The following is a 12,752-nucleotide window of genomic DNA, read 5'->3' as shown; positions in this document are numbered from 1 at the left end:
CAATGTCCCCAAACACCCTCTCACCCTGACATACCTTAGAGAAACCCCACTTCCAGCCTGGATTTCCACACTGAGGAGAAGCTTGGCTCCTGCCGGGCTGGCACAGGGGGAGGACGCCCAGAGCCAGCCCCCAGGTGAACCCACTGAGCTCCACACACACTATCACCCCCCAGCAGGGGGCTTGGCACAGGTGCACATTGTTCAATCAGAGCCAAAGGCAGCTCACCTCAGGGCTGTGCTTAAATAACCCTCTAAATAACAACCAACGCAGCCAATTGCAGTGTAGAGTCCCTCTGCTTCCCTCAACCTCCAGGTGAAACCAAGCACTCAATTAGTGTTTGAAACGACAGACCACGGCCGCCCCTAGGCTCCTCGCTGTACAGGAAAGTGTCCAAGCCAATGTCACCATTGCCCCTTTCAAGCACAGGGTCAAATCTGTAAAAGCTATTTCCTAAAAGGGCAGAACCCACCACAGGTCGCTCCAGAATTCAGTTTATTTTGAAAAGAGCTGATAAAGAAAGGTGGATTGACTGGAGGGCTGATGCCTCTGCTGGTCTCCAGCCCATATGAGATGAGAATTCTGCATTCTCCCTGACCTTAGGAGACACAATCTTTGGATATCAAGGGCTTTTTAGCTGTGGTTTTCTTAGGGCAGGGAAAGTACTGTTGTGGGGTCGTGTGTCTGCTTTAAGGCCAATGAGAAGGGGAACGCTTGAAATTGAGTTGTGTAATGTTTCATGGAAACCTCAAACTCTCCCTGGCCAGAGACAGATGGCAGAGCTGGACAAAGATTTCTGCCCCCGCTGGTTCTTCTCTTACAGACAGCACCCTCAACGTGTTAGTTACCAAGCGGAGCATTTGGTTACTGTCAGACCCCACGGACGCTGCACTTGACAGCTCGCAGACGTGGTGTGCCAGGCTATCCCATTGCAACGAGTCACCTCACTGTTGCGCGGTTCTGTTCACAGTGGTTACCTACAACCAGTACTTCCACCCAGAAGAGCTCATACTTTCAGCTTCCCATGGCTGTAAAAATAAGTACAAAGACGTGTTACTGCTGCACTCCAGGCCCCGTGCACACCAGTGCCCATCGCAGCAGCAGGAGGCAGGTCTTGGGGGGAGCCTCACCCGCTCCCCAGATAAGGTCACACACACCTCAGCCCCTTCGGGTTGGACACTGTGACTTAAGACGCTTAGGGAATAGAGACAACTTCTTACAGGTCTGCACTTCTGTCAGTCTAGAGAGACAGTTGTGTGCTCGGAACAGCTATGAAAGAGAACATTTGGTGTCTTGTGTGACTATAAAGGAATTAAAAGACTCATTTTACAGTGCATTTTAATTAAAAGTTCATTATAAGAATTTTCTTTTAAGAACAGCATACTACATATTAATGGAAATATGCAACTTTACCCTACAAATGGGACTGTCACCATATTATTCTTACAGTTCAAACATATGAAAAATAAAATATGATATTTAGCTTTATAAATTCCCCCTCCCCCCCTTAAATCCTTTTTCTTTTAAATAACAAAAGTACTAACTCTTTCCCAGTACAGTGCATTTGCTATCTGCGAGCCACGAACCAAGAAGTCACATCAATGTCAAGGAAACAGCAACATTGTTTGCAAAATATTGAGAGAAAATGATAAAAAAAATATAGTAGTCAGCCCAGTGCTTACAGAAGAGACAGTCAACAAGAATTGAAAAAACAGCACATTTTCATCTTACATAGGACCATTATAGTAACATAGAAAACAGTGCAGAAGACTTATGCTGGAAAAATATATAGCGATTCTCAGCAAGCAGAAACTGACCTTTGGCACTTGCTCATAAAAAGGCCTTTCAAAGCAAAACAAAATGGAAATTCACTTAATCACAGCTTGTATATTTTCAAAAATAAAGACATTGACTAAAGCAAGAGAAACAATAGAGAAAAGTTTACAAGCCGGGTCACTAGGAATTCAGTACATTCAGCCTACAGAAAATACAAATACAGTCTCTGACCCACCTACGCTGGGATCCTGGCTGGCAAAAGCCAGGCTCTGGGACAGAACCTCACCTGAAGCATCTATTTCAATGGAGCCGTGCTGCTTACACAGCCCTCTCTTCTAACTGAGCTAGAATACATGTCTCAGACACATCGCCTCCTTATCATAAAATAAGGATTTCTAGTCTGCAAATTAAAAAGCAAGACCCTTGCACTCAAACAGTGGCTGTTCGGCTCTGCCCATAGTTGCACCATAACCACTGTAGTGTAAGGATTGATGTCTTTAAAAAGGGCTAAAAAAGAATGGCTTTGATTCAGTGGGGAGACAATAGACTGGAAGGAAGGATTCACATTCAGCCTGCTGATCTTAGCACTTTGCCAGCGCTGCAGATTGTCAAAAGGAGTACTATGGATAACATGGATGGCTGTTCCCCTCCCTGCCAGAAGAACTGACACCCTATGCTTGGCCCTAACCGAAAGGCTGCTGCTGGCCAAAGCAGATTTGGGATCAGGCCATAAGAAAGCAAGGGCTGCTCTAGCCAAAAGTCCTTCTTCCAGTGTCAGGCTCAACGCCCCAGACTAGAAGCTATCTTTGCACTGAGGCAGTTTACTCAATTTCTTTATTCTTTTGAGGAGTTAAGATTGGGGAAGGGCAGAAAGAAAAACAAGTGCTTTAGATTGCACAGAAGATTGTCCTACTAAAGGGGGCACTTGAATGGGAAACAATTGCAGCTATAAATCTAGCAGACGCTCTTCACATGTCTCCACAGGCCATTTCGTAGCACCTCCAAACACATCAACGTTGTTATCGACCCAGGGTATGATGTTGCCAGGCATGTTGGTAGAGCAATTGGCAATATTCGTGATGTCTTCAGCTTTTAAGACCCTGTCCCATATATTGAACTGGCTCATCTCCCCAACGAAGGCTTGAGTTGCATCAAATCTTCCTCCGACTGTGTCCTTTAGGCACACAAGAGTTAGGATTAAATGAGAAGGTTAGTCAGCATTGTCTTCTGCAAACTTGAAGACCCTCCCCCCCAGACACGCTGCTAGAAGGAGGTGCAGAGCCAGGTCACACAGACCAGCAACCTCAAGTTTCCAGAAGGGCTACTTTGACTGAGGTGGGACAGTTAAAAGCTCCAATCTGAAGTGTGTCAAAACAATTCGAAACAACAAGTAGCAACTGTACAGCATCACACAAAGGCTGTGCAGAACTAACCCTGCCCCCAAGCAGTAGAACAGGAAGGCAGCTTTAAATATTGAGGTTAATTCAGGAGGCATTTTGCAAGCCTGGCACAGGACAACCTCAGAAAGAACTGCAAAGATGTGTGAGACTACTCCCAAAGCTTTATGGCTATAGATTAAACTGCAACTGCAGCCCTTGCCAGCAGGGCCATAGATGTGACCTTGGGATCTAAAGGCACAGGCGGCTTCTGGTTCTATCAAATGACTACATCGAACTGCTACTGCATAAGCCTAGAAGTGTTTGCTCACTCCATCCACTACTCAAGGACAGAAATCACACGTTTTGTGGAATCACGCTAACATGAAACTGATAGCATAGGATAGACCAAAGCATAGTACAGGCAAACAGCACGAGAGAGTTACAGAAAAGCTGCCGGCCACTTGATACTGAGCTGGAGTATCTGCTCTGCAGAGTGCATTAGGATTCTGAATTTACCATTCTGTCATGGATAAGTATCTATTAAAATCAATATCAGGACAAAACTATTTTTTCATTGCCCCACTTTGAACCTGGGAATCCCAGAGAAAGGCTATTTCCTGCTACTCATTACTTTTTTTTTGTATATGTATAATCATACAAAGAACAGGCAGAGAAAAAAAAAACATGAAGGTAAGAGTGACACGATTCACAGGCAACAGCTTAGCAAGATGTTAACTGGAAGAGTGAGATTCAAAATATTCAAAAAGGACTTGTCCTTCACCTCATGCATGCTTTTTGTTGGCAGTACTAATATTCAAACTCTATTAGCATTTGCATTAATAAAGTTATTTACCTACATTTTTAATGAGAAACCAAACATCTGATTTGGAGTTCCTCCCTTTGACTTCAGGCTCTTTTTTAAAGTAGACATCGAATTCCAAAGGAGTGACAGACTCCACTACTCTAAAAACGTGTTACATACCTGAAAAGCTGTAGAATTCAGTCTGGAGGGAGTTTGGCAGAGCAAGCCAAATTACAAAAGATTCTGATATACCCACATGCACTCCAGTGCACATAGGTGTTGATCCCCCTCACGCCCATACGCACGCTTTCCTTCATCTATTCTGGGGCTCAAGGACTAACATTCTTCCTATTCTTGGGATAAAGAGGACAGGAAGGGGAAAACCCAATAAACTGCCATGGGGGACAGTCAACTTGGCTTCAATTAAAAAAAAAAAGTTAAATCAAAGCAATTTTACTTGGTCTACTTTCAACAAGCTCCTTTTTGACTGCTCATACAATGGATACACCAATTCTGTCCTTTTCTGTAACTTCACTGGCCACATTGCTAGTTACCAGCAATCTGCCTCAAAGGATTTAATTTAAGGCATTATTCAGGTCACTGATGAAGCTGCACACTGTAGCATTAAGAGTGGGAATAGGAATAACTGCAACATTAATATTCTGAATATTTAAGAAGTGAAACAAAATACAGCAGTGCGTGATTGCATTACATAGTTCTTGCTTTGTTTTAATCTTTCTGATACTGTGTATACAACAGGACAAGTGTTTGCCAAAGAAATTTCTCACGGCTGCTGTTTGCTTGGGGAGTTTGCGGTTTTTTTGTTTGGTTTTATTTTGTTTGTTTGAGGTTTTTTTGTTTTGTTTTGTTTTTTTCCAAACCCTGGAACACGCTGGCATTCACTGACCTGTTCCTGACCCAGGATCAAGACTCCTCCAGGTTTAATCGGGTGCCAAGGAGCAAGATTCTCCCCAGTGCCAAGCTTCTCTCCATCCTGAAAAGCCTCCCACATTCCATCTCTGGTTGTCCACGTTATACAGATATGATGCCATTTTCCATCACTAATGAAGAGAGGGAGCTGGGCAACCTACGAAGACCACAGAATAATGCATGTTGCAAACCAAGTGTCGAGCACAACATTTGAAAAGGGACAGTATTTACTCTGTCCTCAGAAGCAAAAACTTCAGAGGCAGAAGTCACTCCGCATCTTTCTACTTTGTCCCAGCTGTCCCATGCTCAAGAATACAGCCATGCTTTTATTCTAGATGTGAGCTTTTGTTTCATCTAGAATCAAACGACCCAAGTACCAGAGTCTAAGCTGCTATCAGTCCACTGATCCTGCGCATTAATCTGTGGCATTTGTTGCTTGAATCTCAGTGCTTAGTCCTAAATTTCCAGCCGCTGCTCACGTTAAGTTCCTCTTAAAATCTGGGGTTGCTCATTTGCAGTAACAACTCTGACAAACAGATCTGCCTGCTTCCAGTAAAACTTGTGGGAACTGTTATGAAGGGCTCCGAATAAGGAGGAATGAATTTGATCTGGAAACTTACTCAAGTCAACATTAAGACAGAAATGCAGCCGGCTATGGAGCAGCTGTGATGTGGGAGAAAGAAAAGCCCCACAGAACATTAATAGTCCTGACATAACATTGAAGAGAAAAAGTTACTGCTGAGGATAAGCAGACTCAAGCTTCCTTCTCTTCTACGAACCATTAAAAATAATCAGCTTTTCACTTTTATTGATTTGTGAGGGTGATAGGACTGTCAGAAGTCCTAAACTAGCCACACAACTGAACCACGCGAGTTGTGTTGTAGGTCTGTAAACACCTGATCCCTCAGAGAGCAGCAAGTTACTAGGAAACCTAATCGAAGGTGGGAGAAAGGAAGTATTTATAACCTGGTTTAACCCCAAATTCCAAGAGGTCTTGTTTTCCTCAAGCCTCATTCTGAAGCTTGTCCAAAACCATCAATGGCAGGAAGCAGTGCAAGACAGTTGTTGCTTTTGTATCTGAAGTCTGAAAAAAGTGTATTTAAACTGATGTTCAGTCATTATGCATAACAAAGCCAGCTACAATTACATGCTCTCTGTCTGCTGCAAAATTCATTTTAACATATCGTAACTTCTAGGATTAGAAAGACAGAAATACTGCAACTGGCTTAAATCTCATAGGTTTTGCAATAGTGTGGCTTCAAATATTGCTTCTGTTTCATAAAATACTTGTCTCAACACACAAGTATATGTACCATTTGACTTTGTTTCCAGTACTTTTATGAACTTGCAACAAAGAAATGGACAACAACAGGCAAACAGATACTACGGTCTGAAAGGCCCAGAGCTGGCTTCTCTCAGAGAGCGTGAAAGAGTTACTAGACAGGTACCAAGGGTTCAAGACTTAACTTGATTAAGTAGAAAATAAAGACTTAGTCGATTCTCACCTTGTCATTAATTAGCAGTTCAATTGGATTATTCCCCCATTCTATGAGGACAATTTCATTAGCCTGCCCAGGAACAGCGTACGAGAATGGAGTGCCGATTCCAGGAGAAGCACTCGATCTCAACCACAAGCACACAGTAAAAGCATACAGCTCTGGCAGAGTCTTCTTGATCTTCCCATATAAGTAGTTTGTGCGAAGAGGAAGGGAGACTTTGAATTCATCGGGTGACTTAAATGCACTGTTGCCTAGAATTACATTGAGGAAGAAAACATTAAACAAAACAATGTATTTGTAATTCAGGTTAAGAAATAATATAACTGATAGTGAGAATCTTTGGAATTTTAATCACTTTAGAGACGTACACAAAAAACATATATCAAAGTAGCATTACTGAATGTTGATTTTGCAGCACAGAAAAATACAACTAGATTTTATACACATAATGATAATTACTTTGTTTATTTCTCTTCCTCACTCAGAGCAAAAGAATAGACAGCACACAACTAATGAGAAGCTGTTAAATATTTTCCTTCTTCATTGCTTCGTTCATGGATTGCTTAGTTCATGGCTGGAGGCATGCCTATTTCAAATAATTCAAAGTGTTTTAAAATATATTTACTGTTACTAAACATGGATTCTCTGGTATTCTCATGATTAAAGCATCACAGTGCTTCAAATCATAGCATCATCAAAACCAGTTTTTCTTTTCCTACTACTGCTACATAGGGAGCTAGCAGCAGCATTCCCATTTTACAGAGAGCAGGCTGAGAAACAGCTTGATGCTCTCATTTTAGGTGGCCAATCTGAAATAAGTAAAAGCTAACGTATTCCAGAAAGCAGAGTCAAATTCAGTAGAACTGATTTCTGTCCCATAGACAAATCTGGAGGAGTTCTGAACAAAAACATAACACTGAAGTTCAAAGTGTCCTGAAGAAAAATGCAACATAAAGTTATGAACGATGAAAACATTAGACCTTTTTTTAATATAAAAGCAGAAATTATTATTTAGCTTTTTCTAAAAGATATGATAAAAACCAGTGAGATATTCCAGAGATGTTTATGAAATTGAGAAGTCTCAAAACCAAAACTTTCTGAAGTTGCAATACTCTGTATTATACAGTTTGTGTGTAATTTTGATGTTTGTGTGTAATTCTGATGTGGTTGCTTACAAGTAATTTTCTAGAATTAGATATTAAGAGAGGAATCTTGTGCCACAAGATTAAAGCCCACAGTTCTGTAGTAGAGTGTCACCCTCAACCTTTTAGCAACCTGTTCTTTTGAGTCCCACTCGCTTCCTTTACTCACATTCCCAAAACAAATTCAATCCCCTTGCCAAACTTCATGCTCCAATGCAAATGAAGAGCTGTTGTCACAAAAGGTTGCCACAATTCTCATATGTAATTTTTAAGCCATTCGCACTCTCTCACTTCCCATTCTGAGAAGCAACTGGTGTTTTGACTGCATTTTTCACAGAACGAGGGGGTGGAAGAAGAAAAAGCTTGTCTGATGCTTGCATCTGTCTTGAGGAACTTACAGACCAAAAATTGAAATATTCCAAATTCTAGGCAAAAACCACCCCAGGGTGTTAGGGCTAATGTTGAGCCACCTCCACTAGGCTGGTACAAACAACGTCATGTATAAAAAAAGAAACATACTCCATTAAGAGCATTAGTCACTCTGTGAAAGAACTTAAGGAAGCAATAATGGGTTGGAAAAGAACAAACAATATTCATCTTTTTTATATTTTTCAGTTTGTTCTCATGACTTTAAAACATCCACAATTCCAAATGATAACAAGACCCTCCTGTTCCGGGCAACGGGCACATGCACAGGATAAGACAATCCTTTTCCTAAAGAATCTGAATTATTTTTTAATAAGATGGGCAAGACATATTGTTATTCCCTTTTAGAGATGAAGAAAATACATTTAGATGTAGCAAGTTCATGTCTCCAGCAGAGCCAAGAGCCACACTTAAGTCCAGGCACTAAGAGTTGCAGGATCATTCCCCCACCCAGTCCTGCTTTTTAATGCATCACCTACTGCTGTCAATGGAGACAAGCAGTAAAGGAATTACCAGAAGACTTTGGGAATCAGAACAGTTGTACAAACTTCCAACTCTTCTGCACCACTGGTAACTAAGGCAGCTGTCACAACTACAGATAAAAAAACCCAAAGTTGTAAGGTTAGGTTTTTCCTCCATTTATTTAGTCTGAGTACAATGAGGAGCTTATGACACTCCAGTTAGTTGTCAGGAAGAGATGCTAAACAATATGGCAGCTAAAATAAGAACATAATAGAAATACTATTTTCAAAAGAGGCAGGCAGTATTTGAAGGCATCTGACACTTAATCTACAAAATCATTCTTACCCTCACTTTGATTTGACAGAGGAACCAGAGGCACAGAACAGCTAAGCTGCGCTGTAATAGACAGCAAGCCACAACTAAAAGCAAGCCTGTGTCTCGGTTCCTGGCCCAAATTCTTCACTTCCCTGGAGACTTAAGACAGCCCTCTCTCCCCACACAAAAAACAAAGGTGGGAACAGGCTATTTTTAACCTAACTAAATTACGCATTCTTGTTCTCCCACCACTCTCTTTCTGATGACTTGCTGTTATGAGTCACATCTTTCAGAGACAAGGACTAGCAATACTTGCCACATAAGACATTAGCAGGCCACTAGTTCTCCTGAACTTTAGCTCCAGTTTAGGCTTTATCTTGGCTCTCAGGAGATACTAATGGCAGAGCCAGTACAAGATCTCATCTTCCTCCTTCCCTTTTCCCCTCCTTCACACTTTTTAAATGAAAAAAAAAAAAAAAAGATACAGTATCACACAAATGGATCCATTAGACTGCATTTTAAAATTCATGAGATATGTATGTTTGCACCATTTTGAAAGCGTGTCCATTAAGCTGCTTTTAAGCAGAGAGCCTACTCACCTCGGAAAATCATTTAAAGATTGGGCAGTGATATTTACTGGTACGCTAGTCCTACACAGTCCGCTCTGTAGGTGTATATAGTCAATACAGAAAGACAGTTCTGGTCTTTAGGTCATTTCCATGGGAATTTGTAATTCAAATAAACAGACTCTACTCAAGCATAGAGATCTCAGTAATAATTAATCTAAGTATCTGAATAAGTGACATGGATTAAGAGAGTGTCCCCCAGTGGCACCACGTGTAATCTACTGTAAACTCTGAAGATTACACACTTGGGATAGGAAACAACTCAGGTACCCGCAGTTACCCAAAGTCATAACCAGCAACAAAAGGAACGACCGCCAGCAATACTTCCAAAGCAGTAGGAAATGGTTCTGGCATAAAATGCCATTCCTTACATCAAAGGCAGTTATGCTAATTAAATTTAGCCCATATCATTTTCAGTTCAAATAACGACAGACAGCCCTACTCAGATGTGTACTTGACATTATCTAAGTATTTACCTGACACCAATGTCATACTTCTTCCTATTTCCACTTGCCTCCTTATACATCTTGCCATCCCACAAACACTAAGAGTTTCATGCTAACCACCCACGTATGCCAAATTAGGAGAGAGGAAGCCAAAGCCATGCAGAGGCCTGTCAAGCAGGAAGCCCGTGACAAAAGCAAAAAGGGAATCCAAGTATTTGCACTGTCACCTACTATTTAGTCCAGCATCTTAACTGTCTTTTCCTCAAGGACCACATTTAGACTACTGCACCAGAAGGAGGGAGTAAACAAAATTAATCAGCATGAGGAAGTGTTTAGACTCTGAGCAGATTACCTTTTTCTAACTCAGACACTCTTTCTAGCAATGCATTCAAGGCTGTCTCTGTCTTCTGCCGATGGGCTGACGTCTCGTTATGAAGCAAAGACTTTTCATCCTCAAGCTCAGCCACTTTGCTTAGGAGTTGGCGTTCCAGGTCTCCAAGCCTCCGTTGAAGCATCTCTCGAAGGTCATTAGGCAGTGCTGCATATGACACATTGGCTCGGAGCTGGTGCTTTAGGGAAAACAAGAAAAAAAAAACGATAAAAAAAAAAGATTGTGATTTCTAAAACAGAAACTGGGAAGTGCAGATATGCTCCTGATTCAAAGGGAAGAAAGCAAGATCACCGAGTTCTCCAGCAAGTACAAAAGAGGCATTGCTTTTTAGCACTTGTCATGTTCAGTGCTTTTATCAGCGCTGTAGCTAAGCAGGTCCTGAAACAAAAGGGCACTTTTGTTAGAGGCTTCCAATGTTTCATATGAAGGAGTCTTCATACATTTAAGTTCAATAAAATCAATACAGGGAGCCAGGTCTGATGCACTTCCATTAGTATGGGTACATGTGGCACATTAGTCAATTTTTGCTTTACTTACTGCTAGTGTCATTGCCAACCTAAGTAAATAGAAAAACTGTTACTTCTTTTTAAAGAAAAAAATAAGCTACTTCAAAAGCAAATTTACCAAGTGAAAGTTTCCTCAGTTCTGATTTGCAGAGTAAGGAAGTCTGATGTTCTTTAGATCAACTGTAAGTATTAGCCAGGGAAAGTACCTATTTCAGCTGAAAAAAAAAAAAAAAAAGAAACCCACACTCTCTGAAATAACACTGGTATCTTCAAGGGTACAAAGAAACCAATAGTTCCACCTACTGTATTATTCTAGTGGCATTTCTCTCCTACAGCCCTAGAAGAAATGCCTCAAAAAGCCAGCAACAGTAATAAAAGGATGTTACACTACCAGATCATTCAAAAGTGGTTTTGAAAAGCAGTCCAGAGTGTTTAGACCTCACAGAATAACCTTTAGGCAGTTACGTGCCATCCTCACATCACCACTGACTGTTTGGAGGACAGCAGGAGGACAGGCATGTAGCTCTCAGGCTGTGGAACACAAAACAACATCCAGCACGATTCCTGTGGGAATACTCTCCATGCAGTATTTCCATGAGCGCCACTCCACCACAAGTGCTGTCCAAAGGCTCACGGAAATCGCTTATTGGTGGGCTTGGACCAAATCCCCTTTCTATTCACAGGCATACAGAATCGGGTTCTTTTCATTCTATGTCAGCTCTAAATACATCATCTTATCTTCACAATCTGCCTGACACAATCTCCTCATTACCACTGGTCTGTTCAGCACCATATGCCAAGCTCTTACTGCCCAAGACGTCAGCTTTATACCTCAAACCCCATGAAGTCACATTCCCAGAAAGAGAGATTTAGGCATATTAATACAGAAACTAAGCTGGTGACAAGCAGGAAAACCATAATCTCCCCCCTGCCCCTGCTGTGGGAGAACACATTCACAGAAGAGCCTTTCAGGTTTTTTACCAATAAAGTGAGCAGATAAACGCTCAGGAAAACAAGACAAGCCAACCAAGCAACTCACTCGCAGGGCCAGGGCTCGGCCAGTCTGGATTTATCTCCACGAAGGAAGACTAAGCGCACTGGCCATGCCCACCCCATGGCCCAAAGCCCCCGTTGCAGCTCCAGGCGCTCCGAGTCCCCGCAGGGAGCGCAGGGAGGCTGCCCACCCCCGGCCCTACCTCCAGGCTCTCCAGACGGTCCTTCAGGGTCTGCATGGTGCGGCTCAGCTGGTCGATGACCTGCGCCGGGTCCCGCGGCAGGTCGCCCATAGTGTCCTTGCCCTTGCCCAGCTCCTTCTTCCACGTCCCCGGGGCGGACTTGCCGTCGGCGCCCTCACAGCGGCTCAGCTTGCCGGTGAGCTCCCGGATGGCCTCCCGCTGGCTCCCGATCGTCTCCTTCTGCTGCAGGACGGTCTCCCGCAGCTGCAGCACCGTGGCTCTCAGCTCCTCCTCGGGGGGCAGCGCACCGCCCTGCATGGGCACCGGGCAGCCCGCGCCGGCGGCCTCCAGCGGCAGCGAGGTGCACACGAAGCGGCTCCCCGGCGGGCTCTCCTGCTCCGCCGACGACGACCCCCGGCCGCCCGCGGCGACGGCCAGCAGGAGCCCGGCGACCACAGGCAGCATCCCGGCCGGTGAGCGGGGCGACGGCTGTGAGGGAGCGCCGGACGGGACCCACCTCACGCCCCTGCCCCGCGCCTCACACCACTCCCGCCTTCGCCGCCGGCCCCCGGCTTTTATAGGCAGGGCGGGCGCGTGCGGGGGGGCCGGCTGGCGCCGCGCGCGCTGGTTGGCTGCAGCCGGCGCTGACGCCGCACCGCGCCCCGGGCGAGGCCGCCCCGCTCCCCTCAGCCCCGGGCGGGCGCCGGGCTCCGCCGCCGCTCGAAGCGGCCTCGGCCGGAGTCGGGCCGGGGGCTCCGCGCGGTGTCCCGCCGGGTCCGGGAGCCGCCCCGGGCAGCCGGTGCCTCGGGCCCAGGGTCCCCGTCGGACACGCTGCGCCTCAGTCTGCCCTTGCCGTCCCCCGCCGCCGCTCCGGGACCC

At 44.3% G+C, this 12,752-nt stretch overlaps 1 protein-coding gene across 1 annotated transcript; it reads right to left on the bottom strand.

Annotated features, from left to right (window-relative positions):
• Positions 1–1,335: 1,335 nt before the first annotated feature.
• On the bottom strand, positions 1,336–12,389 carry NPTX2 (neuronal pentraxin 2). The gene is made up of 5 exons (XM_054212659.1): positions 11,895–12,389; positions 10,154–10,370; positions 6,391–6,635; positions 4,863–5,042; positions 1,336–2,948 (listed from the first exon to the last, which is right to left on the bottom strand). Exons 1-5 carry the CDS (start codon positions 12,336–12,338, stop codon positions 2,721–2,723), a joined length of 1,314 nt encoding a protein of 437 aa, XP_054068634.1. The 5' UTR covers positions 12,339–12,389; the 3' UTR covers positions 1,336–2,720.
• Between the last annotated feature and the right edge of the window lie 363 nt (positions 12,390–12,752).

This window comes from Rissa tridactyla, chromosome 8 (genome assembly GCF_028500815.1).
Source record: "Rissa tridactyla isolate bRisTri1 chromosome 8, bRisTri1.patW.cur.20221130, whole genome shotgun sequence".
Classification (NCBI taxonomy): domain Eukaryota; kingdom Metazoa; phylum Chordata; class Aves; order Charadriiformes; family Laridae; genus Rissa; species Rissa tridactyla.
The sequence above is the reverse complement of the archived record's forward strand: the minus strand, read 5'-3'. Positions and strand labels throughout refer to the sequence as shown.

Excerpts from the sequence above, each read along its gene's own strand:
- NPTX2 (XM_054212659.1), bottom strand. The coding sequence starts at position 12,338 with ATGCTGCCTGTGGTCGCCGGGCTCCTGCTGGCCGTCGCCGCGGGCGGC. Across the intron at positions 10,371-11,894 it reads ACCGTCTGGAGAGCCTGGAG|CACCAGCTCCGAGCCAATGT; the intron begins GTAGGGCCGGGG and ends TTTTCCCTAAAG. Across the intron at positions 2,949-4,862 it reads TGATCCTGGGTCAGGAACAG|GACACAGTCGGAGGAAGATT; the intron begins GTCAGTGAATGC and ends GTGTGCCTAAAG.